The sequence below is a fragment of the Zonotrichia albicollis genome, chromosome 3 (assembly GCF_047830755.1).
Source record: "Zonotrichia albicollis isolate bZonAlb1 chromosome 3, bZonAlb1.hap1, whole genome shotgun sequence".
NCBI classification, from domain to species: domain Eukaryota; kingdom Metazoa; phylum Chordata; class Aves; order Passeriformes; family Passerellidae; genus Zonotrichia; species Zonotrichia albicollis.
Genome location: NC_133821.1, coordinates 44,290,776 through 44,304,996, shown reverse-complemented (window position 1 = coordinate 44,304,996; position 14,221 = coordinate 44,290,776). Strand labels below are relative to the sequence as shown.

General features: G+C 38.5%; 1 protein-coding gene across 7 annotated transcripts in view; it reads left to right on the top strand.

The window, feature by feature from the left end:
- SMYD3 (SET and MYND domain containing 3) overlaps positions 1-14,221 on the top strand; it is a 383,126-nt gene that overhangs the window by 331,101 nt on the left and 37,804 nt on the right. For all 7 annotated transcript variants that reach the window (XM_074537272.1, XM_005489722.4, XM_005489721.4 and 4 more), the window contains 2 exons: positions 3,220-3,307; positions 6,622-6,796. In XM_074537272.1, the coding sequence (XP_074393373.1) occupies positions 3,220-3,307; positions 6,622-6,796 (263 nt within the window). The remainder of the gene's footprint in view (positions 1-3,219; positions 3,308-6,621; positions 6,797-14,221) is intronic.

Genomic DNA, 14,221 nt, shown 5'->3' with positions numbered 1-14,221 from the left:
GCTCTTAGACTGAATTTAAAAAAATCAGTATAACTTTTAATCATGTCAATTATTTTCATAATTCCAACACCAAGGCAGCTTTGTGTTTGTAACTGGCTTAATCATACTGCATGGCCATGACTTTGAAGGTGTTTTCCAAGGGAGAGAAACAACTTACCTGGAGAAAGCTTATTAGGCTGGAAGGCAGTGTTCCCAGTGACAACCTCTCCTGGTTGTTTTGCAGCCCCTGCTTGGCTGCCTGTTTGGAAACAGCCTCATAGCTTGAATTTAGAGCATTTGGGAAAGGACAGGACTCCTTTCATGTGTGGAAATCTGATTGAAGAGCAGTAGAAGTGTAAAATGCCAAGCTAGTCATATCTTTTCTCGGGTCAGCTGTCTGGTCTCTGCCCCAAGACACGTAGGATGGTTCTGAGGCAGCCCACGCTCCGAAGAACAAGTCTGGACTCTTCACCTTTTGGTCTTCAGGTTGTTTATTATTTCTTATCTACAAAATTTTCTTTCTGCCCAGCTGAGATCTGTTCAGCAAGGCAGCCACAGGCACTCTGACCATCCCTGAGGCGGTGTCGTCTTTATATACTACAAATTATGTATATCATATTTACTTTTAATTTCCAATACCCATCACCGATGTTAAACAGTGCACTTTTACTCTAAACCAATCCCCAAGTGCCAACATCACAGCAGAAAATGGAGAACAAGAAGAAAAAAGAAGGACAAGACACGCCCTGATTCCTCCATCTTGTCCCATAACCCTTTTACCAAAAACCCTAAAATCTATATTTTCACCTTGTAAATACATTATTTTTGCACCATTCAAATCCTCATACACAGGTGGCAATTCACTGGAAGGATCAAAATCAAGCCACCAGGTGTTCCGGGCAACATGCCAGGGTCTCTGAGCCCCCTGAGAGGGTTCTCGGCAACTCTGGACATCCAGAAGGATGCGCTGAGTTCCCACAATCTTTGTTTGTTCTTATGTCAACCAATCCCTAAAATGCCTCATCTTAAGAACACAGAAAACATCTCATTGAAACCTGTGACTTAAATCTTTCCCAGAGCCAGGCATCCTGCCCAGATCTCTCCATCCTAAACTCTCATACAAAAAGGATAAAGACCATGAATCCAGAGAGGGCTGGGGATTACTGGTCCAGCAGACTGTCTCTATTCTCTACCTGAATATGAAGCCAGTGTTGACTTAACTCTATGCACTAGAGTGAAGGTTGGAACCCTCAACCTTGCCCTGCTTTATGCTACTAATTAAATGCCAGAAGACAACAGGAACTCAAAAAGCTGCTCTAGACAGAGAAAGATTAATCTCCTCTGAGTGAACACTTTAGTCATTCATCCATCAGTCTTGCTATTGAGCCCTAAGTCTTTGGCCTTGCTGCATAGTTGTTTTCCTTCTTTCACTTACAAATCTCAATTCCCACGCTTCCGAAGTTTTAGTTGCTAAGTTTGCAACATGTTAGAGAAACACTCTGAATGATACTTGGGCTAGTGAGAAAAGAGAATTTAAAACACTTTTTCTGGTTTGGTAGCTCCTTAAATGGAAGATTTCACAGATGTCATTATTAGTATCTTATAGTCTGAATTTATTTTTTTAGATCAGTCAATGAGTAGCACCTGACCCATGAAGGCGTTTTAAAGAGATTGTTTCAGGTTAATCAGCTGTGTTCAGAACTACATGTAGTCCCACAAAAATCAGTAGAGGTTACATTGGCAGTAGGAGATTGTGTCCACCTGCTGCAAAGCGGGAAGAGGGCTGGGCAGGTTCTCACTCACTGTATTGATAAAATTTCTGTGTGAGCAGGTTTGTCCTAAAATTTACCTTATCCCTTCTGGTGGCAAATTCAGCTCTGCACAAAATTATTTCCAGGTGATCATTTCATTCAGAGAACTGATTATAAGGGAAGTTTATGTTCAGAATGCAGTGGGGTCAGGCTGCCCCCCTTGTAAGGCCCTACAGGAAGGTAGGGCAGCTGAGAACAACCTTGATTAAATCTTGATTTAATCATCCCTGGAATTCACAGAGGTCTGCTGTTTCATGAAGCAGATGGAAAGACAAAACTGCAAATTGAATGTGAAACTGAGTGCTGATTCTCACTGCAAATTTTTTTTTCTGAATTTATGGCAAATGGGGAGCAGTGGAATAGGAAAATGATGCAATTCTAAGCAATTACAGATGATGGGCTTTTCAGTGGAGGTGCTTCTGTGATTCCTGCTGAGCATCTCTTGGTTACAAAGTGCTTGGTAAGATTTTAGCACACTTTCTCTGTTCCTCTGCAGACCTCTACTCCTGCTGAAGACTGATCTTTTTAGAACTGAATTTAAAATATTCCTGCAAGACTTTGCACTTTAAAAACCCTCTTATTCAAAGTAGCAGGGTGTTTTATAAGAAGAGAGCAGTAATGAACTGCAGTGTATTACAGGCCTGAGTTTTAAAGGTATTTTAGTTCTGTAGCAATGGAAATGGAAGAACTAGATGCTTTTGGAAATCCCACAAGATGCTTAACTGTGTCTGTAAATTCTTTAATGCATTTGTTCCAAGTGGTTTGCCTAAGGTTCAGTTAGTCACTGCTAGAGAGCTGAAATGGGAAACTTTCTCTTTACTGCTGTGGCCATTAATCTTTTTTTTTTTTTTTTCCTTTATGAGAAAGTGATAGGAAAATGTAGCTGTTTGTAACATCCAATGGAGTAGGGAAGAAATAGTAATGATTTAACTGGTAGTTCAGCTTTTTTCTGAGTTGTACACTTCTCCTGGAACTTCATGTTTATAACTGTAATGGATGAAGCTAAACTCCCACTGTTTGTCTGCATAATCACCATGTGGTTAAGCAAAATTACTTGCTAAATCCTTTCTACACTGTGCTTAAGGGAAGTCTTAGGTAGCAGGTCTTTGGAAGAATTTGATCTCTCAATGCATTTTGATAGTAAAAACAGGCTATTAATTCTTCTGGTTGTGGCAAACTTAATATCTGATTTGAGTATTTAATGTTTCCAAGTTTGCATTCTTTTTTCTCTATATCATCTCATTTGCTTGCAAAACAGGCTGAGTATGAATTCCAGATGAAATGGGGTTTTTGTGTTTATAGAAAACAGCAATACAGTTTCTACAAGTAGCTTTTAACAGTTAAATCCTTTAACCCTGTTTTTTCATCATTACTGCGTATTGTCATTTTACTGTTTTTCTCATTATATGCATTTGTTTCTATTATCCAGGATGCTGAGAAACTGGCTGGTGAAGAGCATGCCTGGAAAGAAGTCAAAGATGCTGTAAATGAAGTGAGATATCCAAAATCAAAAGAAGGTATCCTTTCAGTGACAGGCTACAGCCTGTCATTCAGTTGTGAAAAGATCCCATTAGTATGCAGTTCATCTCTTGAGATTAGTTTCCTAACATTTACATTCTTTTTATTGTAATGTTTTTGAATTCATTTGATGTTTAAAATGTGTAAAATTCTTAATTGTATTAATAATGGAGTCTCTCATTACTTGGAATGGAACTGCTTCATGGCAGGGATAGCAGCTACCAAGGACATGAAGGGTTATTTTGGCTCTGATTTGGATTTGTGCTATCTCAGCCCACCATTTCATATAAATCCACTTCTAATGAAAGCTCAGTTTGGGCAAAGTTAAATTCTTTGTTCCTTTACTCTCCCGTGAATGTTTACAGGTTCTCATTCTTTGCACAGCAATGACAATAACAAGGAAATAATCACAGACAGGTTCACAGCAGACATTATAGCATCATTATAATAAGATATAATAATATATAATAATAATTGGCAATTAAGCAAATTGAATGAAATGATCTTGCACTAATAAACAGAACTGGAGTCTAATGGCTGTCATGTAGATATTCCATCCAATTAAAGAAATTAGTGAACAGCAGCAACCAAGAAAAGATGAGCAGAAGAGTGGTGGAGATTTTTACTAGAATACTATGGGGTTTTTAATCTCTTTCTTATCTTGGTCTATTCAGTGGAATTTCCCTGACTGGGAATTCGGCCTGTTGTGGCAAGATGCCTTACCACTTTCAGAAACGTGGGCTTTCTCTCAAACTAGAAAGAATTTAATCTTCCAGTACTCCTTTTTGGCAGCACGAAAAACAAGTTTGCATAGTGATATTCCAGGCTGGAAACAAGTGATCACAATTTATACAGTAACAAAAAACCCAGTGCATTACACTGAGTTTGTTTCTTTCTAATCCAGAGAGATTAATATTTTAGGAAAGGGGAAACAATCATCCACCTTGTTTTAATCTCATATAGTTTCTAGTTTGTTTTAAGTTCCTCTGTAGTCACTGGACTGAAACAGAACTGAAATAGTTCTTCAGGGCCCACGTTTCAACCTGCATGTTGAATTATAGATATGTAACCCAAAGGTGCAACAGTTCTTAAACTATGCAGTCAGAATACTGGTCCTTTTTAATGTTTCTTTATTGAATTGCAGGAGAAATTGCATTAATGTATTTTGTGAGTGTCTTTAAGTAAGATTACTGATTTAACTGATAGTTAAAAATTAATCAAACACGTGGTAATAAAAGGCATCAGGACTGGCTGGAAAAATCTATTCTTGTTGTCTGTTCAGCTTCTGTTCTCAGCCATGCACTATTTGAAATGTGTCATCTTTCCTTCCACTGCACCACAACAGCAGTGTGAACTGCCATGGTGAGGCGAGTGCAGTATTGAATAGGGAACTTGCCTTTTGTCCACTTGCCAATAATGAGTAGAAAACCTTCCTGGCAGACTGAGGCACATACTTATTAGCTCCTGCAAATATAATTTTTTAAATCATTTTTAAAATTAATTTTTAAAAATTTTTGAATTAATTTTTAATTAAACCAACACTTTCTACAGTCGGGAAACTTGGTGACTCCCGCACTCTGACCTACTGACAGTAGCTGATGTGGTGCTGAAATGCTAAACTCACATTTAGAGCTGCTTGGGGCAGTCCTCCTCTACTCTTGGGCTGGTGCAGGGCATACAGCTCTTTGGTACTGTTGCAGCTGATGGCAGGTTTTCTAGTTTGCAATTTTACTTACCTGAAAATTCAGTCCCAAGAGGTTTTGTTGTATAGCACATCTATTATCAGAGGCTGGTGAATGCACAAAGCAGAATAATGAGAAGTAAGAGCAGGCATACATCAGCTAAAATGGTAATCTTTCAAGAATGTCAGTGGCTTGTACTTTCTACAAAAATTGTATCAAGTGGAAATAACATCCCTCATTCTTCTGGTTTTTGTACTTAATCAGTTGTAAAGAATACATGGATGTTTGCCAAAGATATAAAGGTTAAGGTGCAATTTTATAATAACACATTCCTTCCCTTATATGGCTCTTTCAATCCAAGGGCATGAGAGCAATTCACAAATAATTAGTTTAGCCTTGTAACAACCATGCTATAAATCTTGGCCGATGGTGGTCACATTCTTAAATTTAAGTATGTAAATATTCCCATGTTCAAGATGGACTAATTACTTCATCACAGGTTTGTCATTGTACACTTTAAATTCATTGCTGGATTAGTGTGAATAGTACTTGCAATAATTTGTGAAGATAACTGCTGGACTTCCTTGAGCTGATTGTGTGGAAAGGGCTACAATACAATCAATGTTATCACTTCTCTTGCTCTAAGTCTAATTTTTTCTTTATTTCATTTCTTCTTACTTGTGTGAGTAGTATCTTTTTGGTACTTAGACTGCTTGCATTCTGGGACTCCCATGGGTACAATCACAGGTGGTAATACTCAATTTGAAAACTGCAAGTTTTGGGGTTCTGATAAGGTGTGGTCAGAGAGAAAAGAAACCAGTCCTCAGAGAAGTCAAATCATGTAGAATGTAATGGAAAAAGTGATTTGTGCTAAGGACTATCCAAATCAAGTGAGTGCAAGGTTATCTTTCCTCACAAAGGGAGGAGGTTGATATTCCAACCTCACAAAAAACCTTCTTGTAGCATTGGAGGTGAAAATCTCTTTCACTGCCAAGATCATTAGTCCTGAACTACAGTCAGACATCAAAACTGTGATTATTTTCTTTCTCATGCATGAAACGTGCAGCTGTACATGAAAAGCAAAATCACAATGTTCTTCATGAATGTTTCAAGGAGAAAATCAATTCATTTCAAGAAAAGGTTCTAATTTCATGAGAATTCTAAAAAAATTAAAAGTACAGCATAAAGAGTGAGTCATTATATATATTATTATTATTATTTTAAATTCTTCTTTTAGCAGCTGGGACTTTTTAAAAGACATTTCCATGGACTCTTGCCCTTGGCTTTAAGAACTGGAGTATCTTAAGTAAATAATGTTTCAGTACCTAAATAAAAGTTATTTGAATTTTTGTAATATATTAAAACATCCTTGCAAATTTTCATTTTTCTTTTACCATTTATTGCTGAAATATTGCCTTTTACAGAAATTGTTTTGCTAAATGTAAACAAAGCACAATTACCTAAGCTGCCACTTCAGCATTTAAGTATGTTTTCTAGAATTGTAGCAGAGTCTGGAATGATGACAACTTTTCTATTTTAATGCTTAGAGGCTCTTACTCCTTGCTAAACAGCATTTAGAAGTTGTATTTTCGTCTGATTAAATAAATTTCTTTAACTAAGGCCAATAACAGAGTGGAAGCATGTTCTGGCAAGGTGCCAGAATCTCTTGAGGAGCCACAAGGGTCATCTCCCAGATACAAATATCTACCAGCTGAAAATGCTTGACTGTGCCATGGATGCCTGTATTAACCTTGAATCCTGGGAAGAAGCATTGTATTATGGCAGCAGGACTCTGGAACCATACAGGTAAGGGATGTAATTGGTTCAGTTGCTTCCAAAGAGAGGGGAGAGCTGGCTGTCTCATTAAAAGTGAAGACTGTGCTTCATCTTGATACTTCTTACTGTTTTTATTTCTTGTGGGTATCTTGCATTGCTTTCTAGGTTGGTGAATAAGGCAGGATGGTCATTCTGCTTTCACAGTCAGGCTGAAAGCAAATAAAAGAATGACAGGAACTATAATAATAACAACAACTTATTATCTCCTTGTTTTTTCATGTGTTCAGATGCTGCCCCATCCCTGATCAGAAACTGACTTTCTGTTTCAGACTCCATTGACATGAGGATATCAGTGTTTTATGCTGAGACAGGGAAAAAAAGTGAGGGACAGGTGGCTTGTTGAAATAATGTGTATTCTTTGTCTACTCTATACATAGATTTTACAGAAAGAATAAAAAAAGTCTTGAAAAGTGAAATTTCAACTGGAAATTGAAATTGAAAAAGCTCCTGGTCTTTATTCTGGGGAGAGATCAAGGTGGTGAAGTGCTTGCTTTTTTTCTCTCCTGATCAGTACTTGTTCCCGTGCTATGTGCTGGGAGAGTTTCTGAGGCTGATGGTCTTTTGTTGATAAGGATAGTCTAGGAGTTCCTACATAATGTGATAAGGCTTGAAATTGATTGGAGCCTGGAGTTGTAATGCAGCTTTGGTTATCTAGTACAGAAAGGGCAGGTGCTTCTGCTTTGGTCAGTGTGCTAAAAGCTTTAGAAGACTCACATCTTCGGGTTCTGAATAGTTGCATTGTTTGTAACTAAATGTAAGCCTGTGCTGAGTGTCCAGGTACAATGTCATTCACACATGAATGTTCATCCTCAGGAAGGTATTTTTTACAGCATCCATTTCCTCTCTGCTGGTGCACCACGTGATGTTTCAATACACTGGGTGAGTGTGAGGAGCATGAGGGGTGTGCTAGAGCTGAGCAATATGCTCTGCTGTGAATATGAACATTTCAGATGTTACATATTTCCCTTAATCAAATGGAGATGCCATCAGCATTCTGCATTTTGCCTGAGGAAATCCCATATGGCAGCCTGTTTCTGAATAAAACTCTGGGCTTCACTTGAGGAACATAGTGTTTCAGAGCTTTCACTAAAAAGTGATCATTGACAAACCTGCATAGGCTGTGGTGCATCACAACTGTGGAGTGGTTCTGTGTTCATAATGACTGTTCATTTTCACAGAGGAGGACATGAGTGCCTGAAAATTTTCATGTTTCTCAAGGGTGAAATTCACGTTGTGCATGTCCCACTTAACCTTTTACAGAGGTCTTATGTAGTACTGCAGCAGTACATGCTTTCTGCCAGTGTTCTACCTTGTGGCACACTTCGGATGAACAGAGTATTCTGTATGTTTAAATGTTCCCTATTAAATATAAAAACCAAACCTCAGTTGTTCTGGGTTGGTTTTTTTATATTAATTCAGTTCTTCACAACTGAAAACTGAGCATTTATTTTCTGCAGTCATTTCTGAGAGCAGAGATTATAGTGAGACCAAGTGCAGTCTTAGCAGATAATTTAATAAAGCTTTCTCTGTTTTGCTTACTGAAGTGTACCATCGTTTTCAAGCTGTTTCATGCAGCAGTTTGGAGATGAAGGATTTGACTGTGCATCCAATTAGCATCTCTTAAGGTAATAATTATTTACATGAGATATTTGACCTTTTTTGCACCTTGGAGAGCTTGTTGTTATTCTCTCCTCACCCAAAAGCATTACTTAAGAGAGATTTTCAGTTGTTTCTTTTTCTTTTTACCTTCAAGTCATCACTACAAGCTTTGACACACCTGAAACAAAATCCTCAGTTTCTCATTACAACAAATTGTGCCCTAAGCAGCAGGAGAGCAAATCCTAGGAAATCCTTTGGGATACATTGAATTTCTCCTGTTGAATCAATCTACTGCTTGGCTGCTCCTGCAGTTCCATTATAGCTACCTATTTTCCTTTCCTCAGCTCTGGAAAAAGTATTCATACAGATCTCCACAGGGAATCACCTGAGAATTCACTCAGTCCATATAAATAGGAAATCATTGTTACAACTTTAAAGGCTCTGGAGACTTGGTCAGAACCAGTTTTAATTTCAGGTAATGTGTTTATTGTGCATTTTCCATTCCTTTAGCAGCAGGATTAATTTTCAGTGCCGTGTGACACATTGTATCATAATGTATGTTTTCATTATGATGCTTGCTGACTTTTTCAGAATCATCCACTTCATGTAAGTGGCAGAGATAGATCTGTACTACATAAAACTGATTTGTCATGCTGCATACCCAGCCCAGTGTTTTAGGTAGCAATAATAACCCATAAGGAGCATTGTTCAGGACCCCTGATATGGTTTAGCAAACACAAAGGAAGAGGTAGTGTCTGCCAAGACGAAAAGCTGCCTTCTCCTTTTGTGCTGAGCTGTAGCCACCCATTTTTTGTTAAAACCTACAACATGTACTTTCATTGAATAGCCTAAGCCAAGTGTATCTACATGGCTTTCCTAGAAAATGCCACATTAATAGCTTGTCTGTCCAAGAGCCTTAACCAAAGCTAAGACATTTGCCTAAGTGAAAGCTGCCCCATGTCATAGTCAGCACTCAACAGCTTGCAAAAATAAACTTCCTTTCAAAAATCCTCATGAGCCTTAACCACAGAATAACAGAGTATCAGCAAGAGGTGTTACACGGGTTTGTCATGTCTCAGTTAGCACATTCACACTCTGCTCTGACTGCTGCTCGTGAAGGATCAGATTCAGAGATACTGAGAAAGACAGATTTCCCTTAGGTTACCTCAGAGGAAGGACCCAGCATTTAGCCCTTAGATTACTGACAAGGCACATATGTTCTGGAGATTAGGTTTGGGATATATTTTCCCCTTGTCTCAAGTATTCAGTGCTTTACACTGCTGCCAGAGAGTGGAAAAATGCATCTGTTATAAAACTCAGCTAGATGTCCTCAGCTTTTGTGACAAGGGTAAGAGGAGGAAAAGTAACTATGTGACACCACAGGCCTGCTGGGCTTACCTGCTGGATAACACCATGTCACCTCTTTGGGCTTACGGCACATCAGGTTGGTGAGATTCTGATACAGAGACAACAAAAATGTTCATCGATTTCTCCTCTGCACTGCATATAATCCCCTGCTGAATTTCAAGCTAATGTAGAAATCACACTGGTTTTCAGATGGGTTGTTTTAATTGAAAACCCTTCATCTCCAGTGCTGCAGCATTAGAAGTAACTGGAGGGCTGCAATATAACAAGAGAAAATCCCTTCTTTTCATGCCCTGCAGAGGTGCTGTGCAGAGGTGCTGCTCTGGCTCCTCACCCAGCAGCCCTGCACATCCTTCCCCCTGCGGCCCCTCCACTGAGTCAGCACAAATGCAGGGCTTGTGCAATGCACCTGCCCTGCTCCTGCAGTGGCAGGGAGCTGGCTAGGTGCAAGCACCCCATATTTGTGTTATCTGTGCGTCATTTGTCCGCCCTTCTACCTCCTCCTATTCTCCATCCCTTCCAGTAATATTTTGTAGTGCCTCATTACTTCACCTTTTGTCAGTGACTGACAGGGAAAGCAAAGCCAGTGAGTGCAGTTTTGGATTGTTCTGCAAAGGGCTGGGTTTAAGAGCAGTGGCTGGTGTGTTCTTATCTTTTTCTGGGAACATGGTTGAATTTTCAGTGGGTTAATGAAATACCAGCCAGGAAGTTTTGATTTAGAATTCTAATTCAATATATATGATGGTCTATATTTTCTAAGTATGTGAACTTCAATCAAAAGGCAGATTAAAAATTGATGGTTGCTATAGTATCCTTTTCTTGAATCATGATCTTGTAAAAAAGCCAAAAGAAGCTATAGAACTTAATATTATTGGAACAAACTCTAAACCTATTTTCTCTTCTTCAAGAAGGATTTCCAGTAAAGGGTCTGACTTTCTTTTGGTCTGATTTTCCCCCCCTTTTGAATGAATTTAGAAAAAAAAATTCCTTTTTTTACAGCTATGTGTTTTGCAATACACATGTGATATATGCAATGACTGGAAATCATTCTTTTTTATCAAATATCTTTGGCTCTTTAGTGAGCTCAACAGACTTATGTGTGCTGGCCAGTTCTGAGGCACTTGAATTGAATTTGTGTTTACGTTGAAAGCTAGAGAACCGAAAAATATCCCCAAAACTGCACTGCAGTGATGAGCAGGGCCACTGGGGGATGCTCCTGCTCAAGGGTTACAGCCTGGCTCCGTCGCCAGTCGGCACCCTGGTTATGGAAGGTCCCCCGGGGCTTCGAGCGTGGCTGAACCTGGAGACAGCACTAATTCCGTGACCAAAGTTCAGTGTCTTAATCATAAACCATCAGTTGTAAACATAAATCTTACCTCTGGGATCACCCGAGAGGGAGAGAAAAATGTCAAGGTGGAGAAAGCAATTTAAAGAAATAATGAAACAAAGAACAGAAAGAACTAAATCTTCCTTATTCACATTGCTGGGGGTTTTAGAAAATGCCCATGGCATTTGATGTTTAGGGCAAAATGTGTCAAAAGAAGAGAAAAACCCAGTATAAATAAGAGTGTATTGTCTCTGGTTAATTATAGGTAGTTCTTCCAAAGGACAGATGTTTGTAGCAATATTTACACCATTTTTGGCTTCAGTGTACCCATTTTGTCCATACACAGGGATAATGCTTGTCACTGGGCTGATATGTTCAGGAATCCATTCAAACACTTGAGCAGCCCACTTCTGTCTTTCATTCCTCCCGACTTCCTGCCCTCCACTCCCAATAACCTTCTCCAAAAAATGAAAAAGAGAGGTTTTACACCTGAAGTCTGGTGCCTAAGTTACCTATGACCTGATCAATCCCTTTCCCATGTAGGAAATGGATTTTCTGTTTTGCTGGTTGCTTGCTGTGTGTGTCTGCCGAGCATCGTCACCTTCAATTCTTTGGTTCTTTCCTAGTTTTGTTTTTCTTGTATGTTTCCATAACAACCCTGAATTGTCCCCCAAAGTGATACTGACCTTCATGGTCCTCAATGACTTCCATAAACTCACACTTCCATAAGTGCTCCCCCTTCCACCTTTCTTTATTTTCACTTATTGTGCATATGGGAAAAAATTCTTACTATTCTCTCCAGTCATGCCAGCTGTTTTTTTGGTGTAATTTTGATGTCACTGGTTTGTCCAATAGACTCTGTCACACATGAGTAGAAGCTCAACAACAGCAGTGTTAATTTGCAGTGCCTTGTTCAGTGTATACCACATTTTTTAGGCTAAGATATCCTTAAATAACTTCATTGCTGCAAGATTTTTAGATCAGTGCATGTCCAGTAGCTCTGTATTTGTATACTGGTGCTTACTGTCTTCAGTTTTAGCTTCTAGTTTCAGGTTTAGTTTCTAGTTTCATCTTTCATTCATGTCAAGAGCTATTTGAATTTGAATTTTACAGATAGTGATCTCCTAGTGATGTTAGTGAACTAAATCACTAAGTTTCCCAGAGTTGCATATTTCTCTGACACAACTGCAAGTGTTGATTTCTTCATTTCTCACATAGCATTTCCAGGTGTTCTTAGATTTCACAGATCTTGAAAGCTCTGTGTTCTTTGAAATGATAACTTCATCTGCAGGGATTTCTTTTGGGCTTTTTTTGGTTTTTTGTTGGTTTTTTTTTGTTGTTGTTGTTGGGTTTTTTTGTTTGTTTGTTTTTTTGTTTTTTTTTTTACTTAGGATCACTTTCGGATTAAGATGTTAGACCATTTAGAGAGGTTCGTGCTTTATCTTGAATAAGGATTTTGGTCCCAGTCTATCTGCCTACCAGGGCCAAAAAAATCAGTTTACTTTTGGTATTTCTTGGTTTTTTGCTTTTCTTTTTTACTTAAGCGCTAATAGCTGGTATTTTTGTCTTGTAATCAGGGGATCCTCTCTTGGGTTTTTATATGTACATGCTTGCAATTACAAAATTTGTACAATTGCAAAAAGTAAGGACTTATGCAGCCATTACCTGAGCTCTTTTCATTAGTCTGCTTGCTATTACACACTAGTTAAAGGACACACATTATAAAACAGTAGTGAGTATATGCATGAGCAGATATTACAAAGATTTGTGTGCTGTGAAAAAAAAAAGCAACATAGTTATTCTATTGAAACAATTTTGAGAACAATTTTGGGGAATACACAGTGTCTGTATGGATTTTGCAAAGAAGAAAAGGGTGGATTTGATGGCATACAGATTCTAAACAAAGGTTTGGTTAGAACCAAAACTTAAATGAGGTTGGGAAGTGCTTTCAAGGGAGCAATTAACAGTTAAAAAATAGAGACATATGAAACATCTATGGCATTTTGGATTCCTTTGACCGTAACTGAACATTGCTTTGCAAAAGCTACTTTAGAGGTAGAAATCATGGTGAAAGGGAGAAAAAAAGGAGGAGAATCACTTTAAAAGATGGATAAATTACAATTCTATCTCTGATGAAAGAGAAAAAAGGAGAGGACATGAAGGAAACAGGAGCAGAGAAGCTGTAAGGGAAAATGCATTCTCTGAGGGGAGAATTAGGAAGAGTCTGATTTTAGTCATAAAATACCCATTTCTTTGTTAGAATAAATTGTCAATTTGAGTTGAGGAAGCAGAGAGAGGAGACTTGGCAATACTTCCAAGGTGGAAATCAATTAAAAGTTCCTTGTGGTACAGATGCGAACAGTAGTGAAAAAGTAAAATTGTGGTATTTAAGCAAGAAAACAGAGATAATAGAGATAAAGGCTAAAACAGATGAAAAGGCAGTATTTTTCCCCATTGAAAAACCCAGAAGAGTTAGTGAAAAGGAAAACCATAGTCATGAGGAAGAGAAGAGGAAAGGAGCAGTGGATAAGGAGAGCAAAGAAATTGAAGAACAGAGTTTGTTTAAAGGGTGAATCAATGTGAATGGCCAGGGAGAGTGAGAGATGGAAAGATGGTGCTTTGAAGAGGGGTGTGCTGAGCCTGAAAACCAAAGGAGGTATTGTCAAACAAGAACCATGACAATGAATTACTAAGTTCCTAGTGAGATGATCCATGCAGCAGGGAATGCAAAGAATGAAGATCACAGAGGTTGTGTAGTAAAATAGGTGATGCTGAGTAAATCTGAAATTTCACAGACTCATATTGATAGGAAAGGAAGAAAAAAAGAAGAGCATGCAGACGGGAGGAAAATGTAAGTTACTGCAGTGAGCAAATCCTAGGGACCACACAGTTAGTGATGAAATGGTAGACTGCAAGCTCATCAGATCTTGAATTTGCCTGCATTTGAGTAAAAGGGCTAAAATGTTGTGGAAGATGTAATTAGGAATGTTTTATTTGGATGTACCTGAAAACCAGGAATATCCTTATTTTTGGGTGCATAAAGTTACCTTTGTTAACAGGTTCACTCCTGTCCACCATACCAAATCCATATGAACTGTATTTCA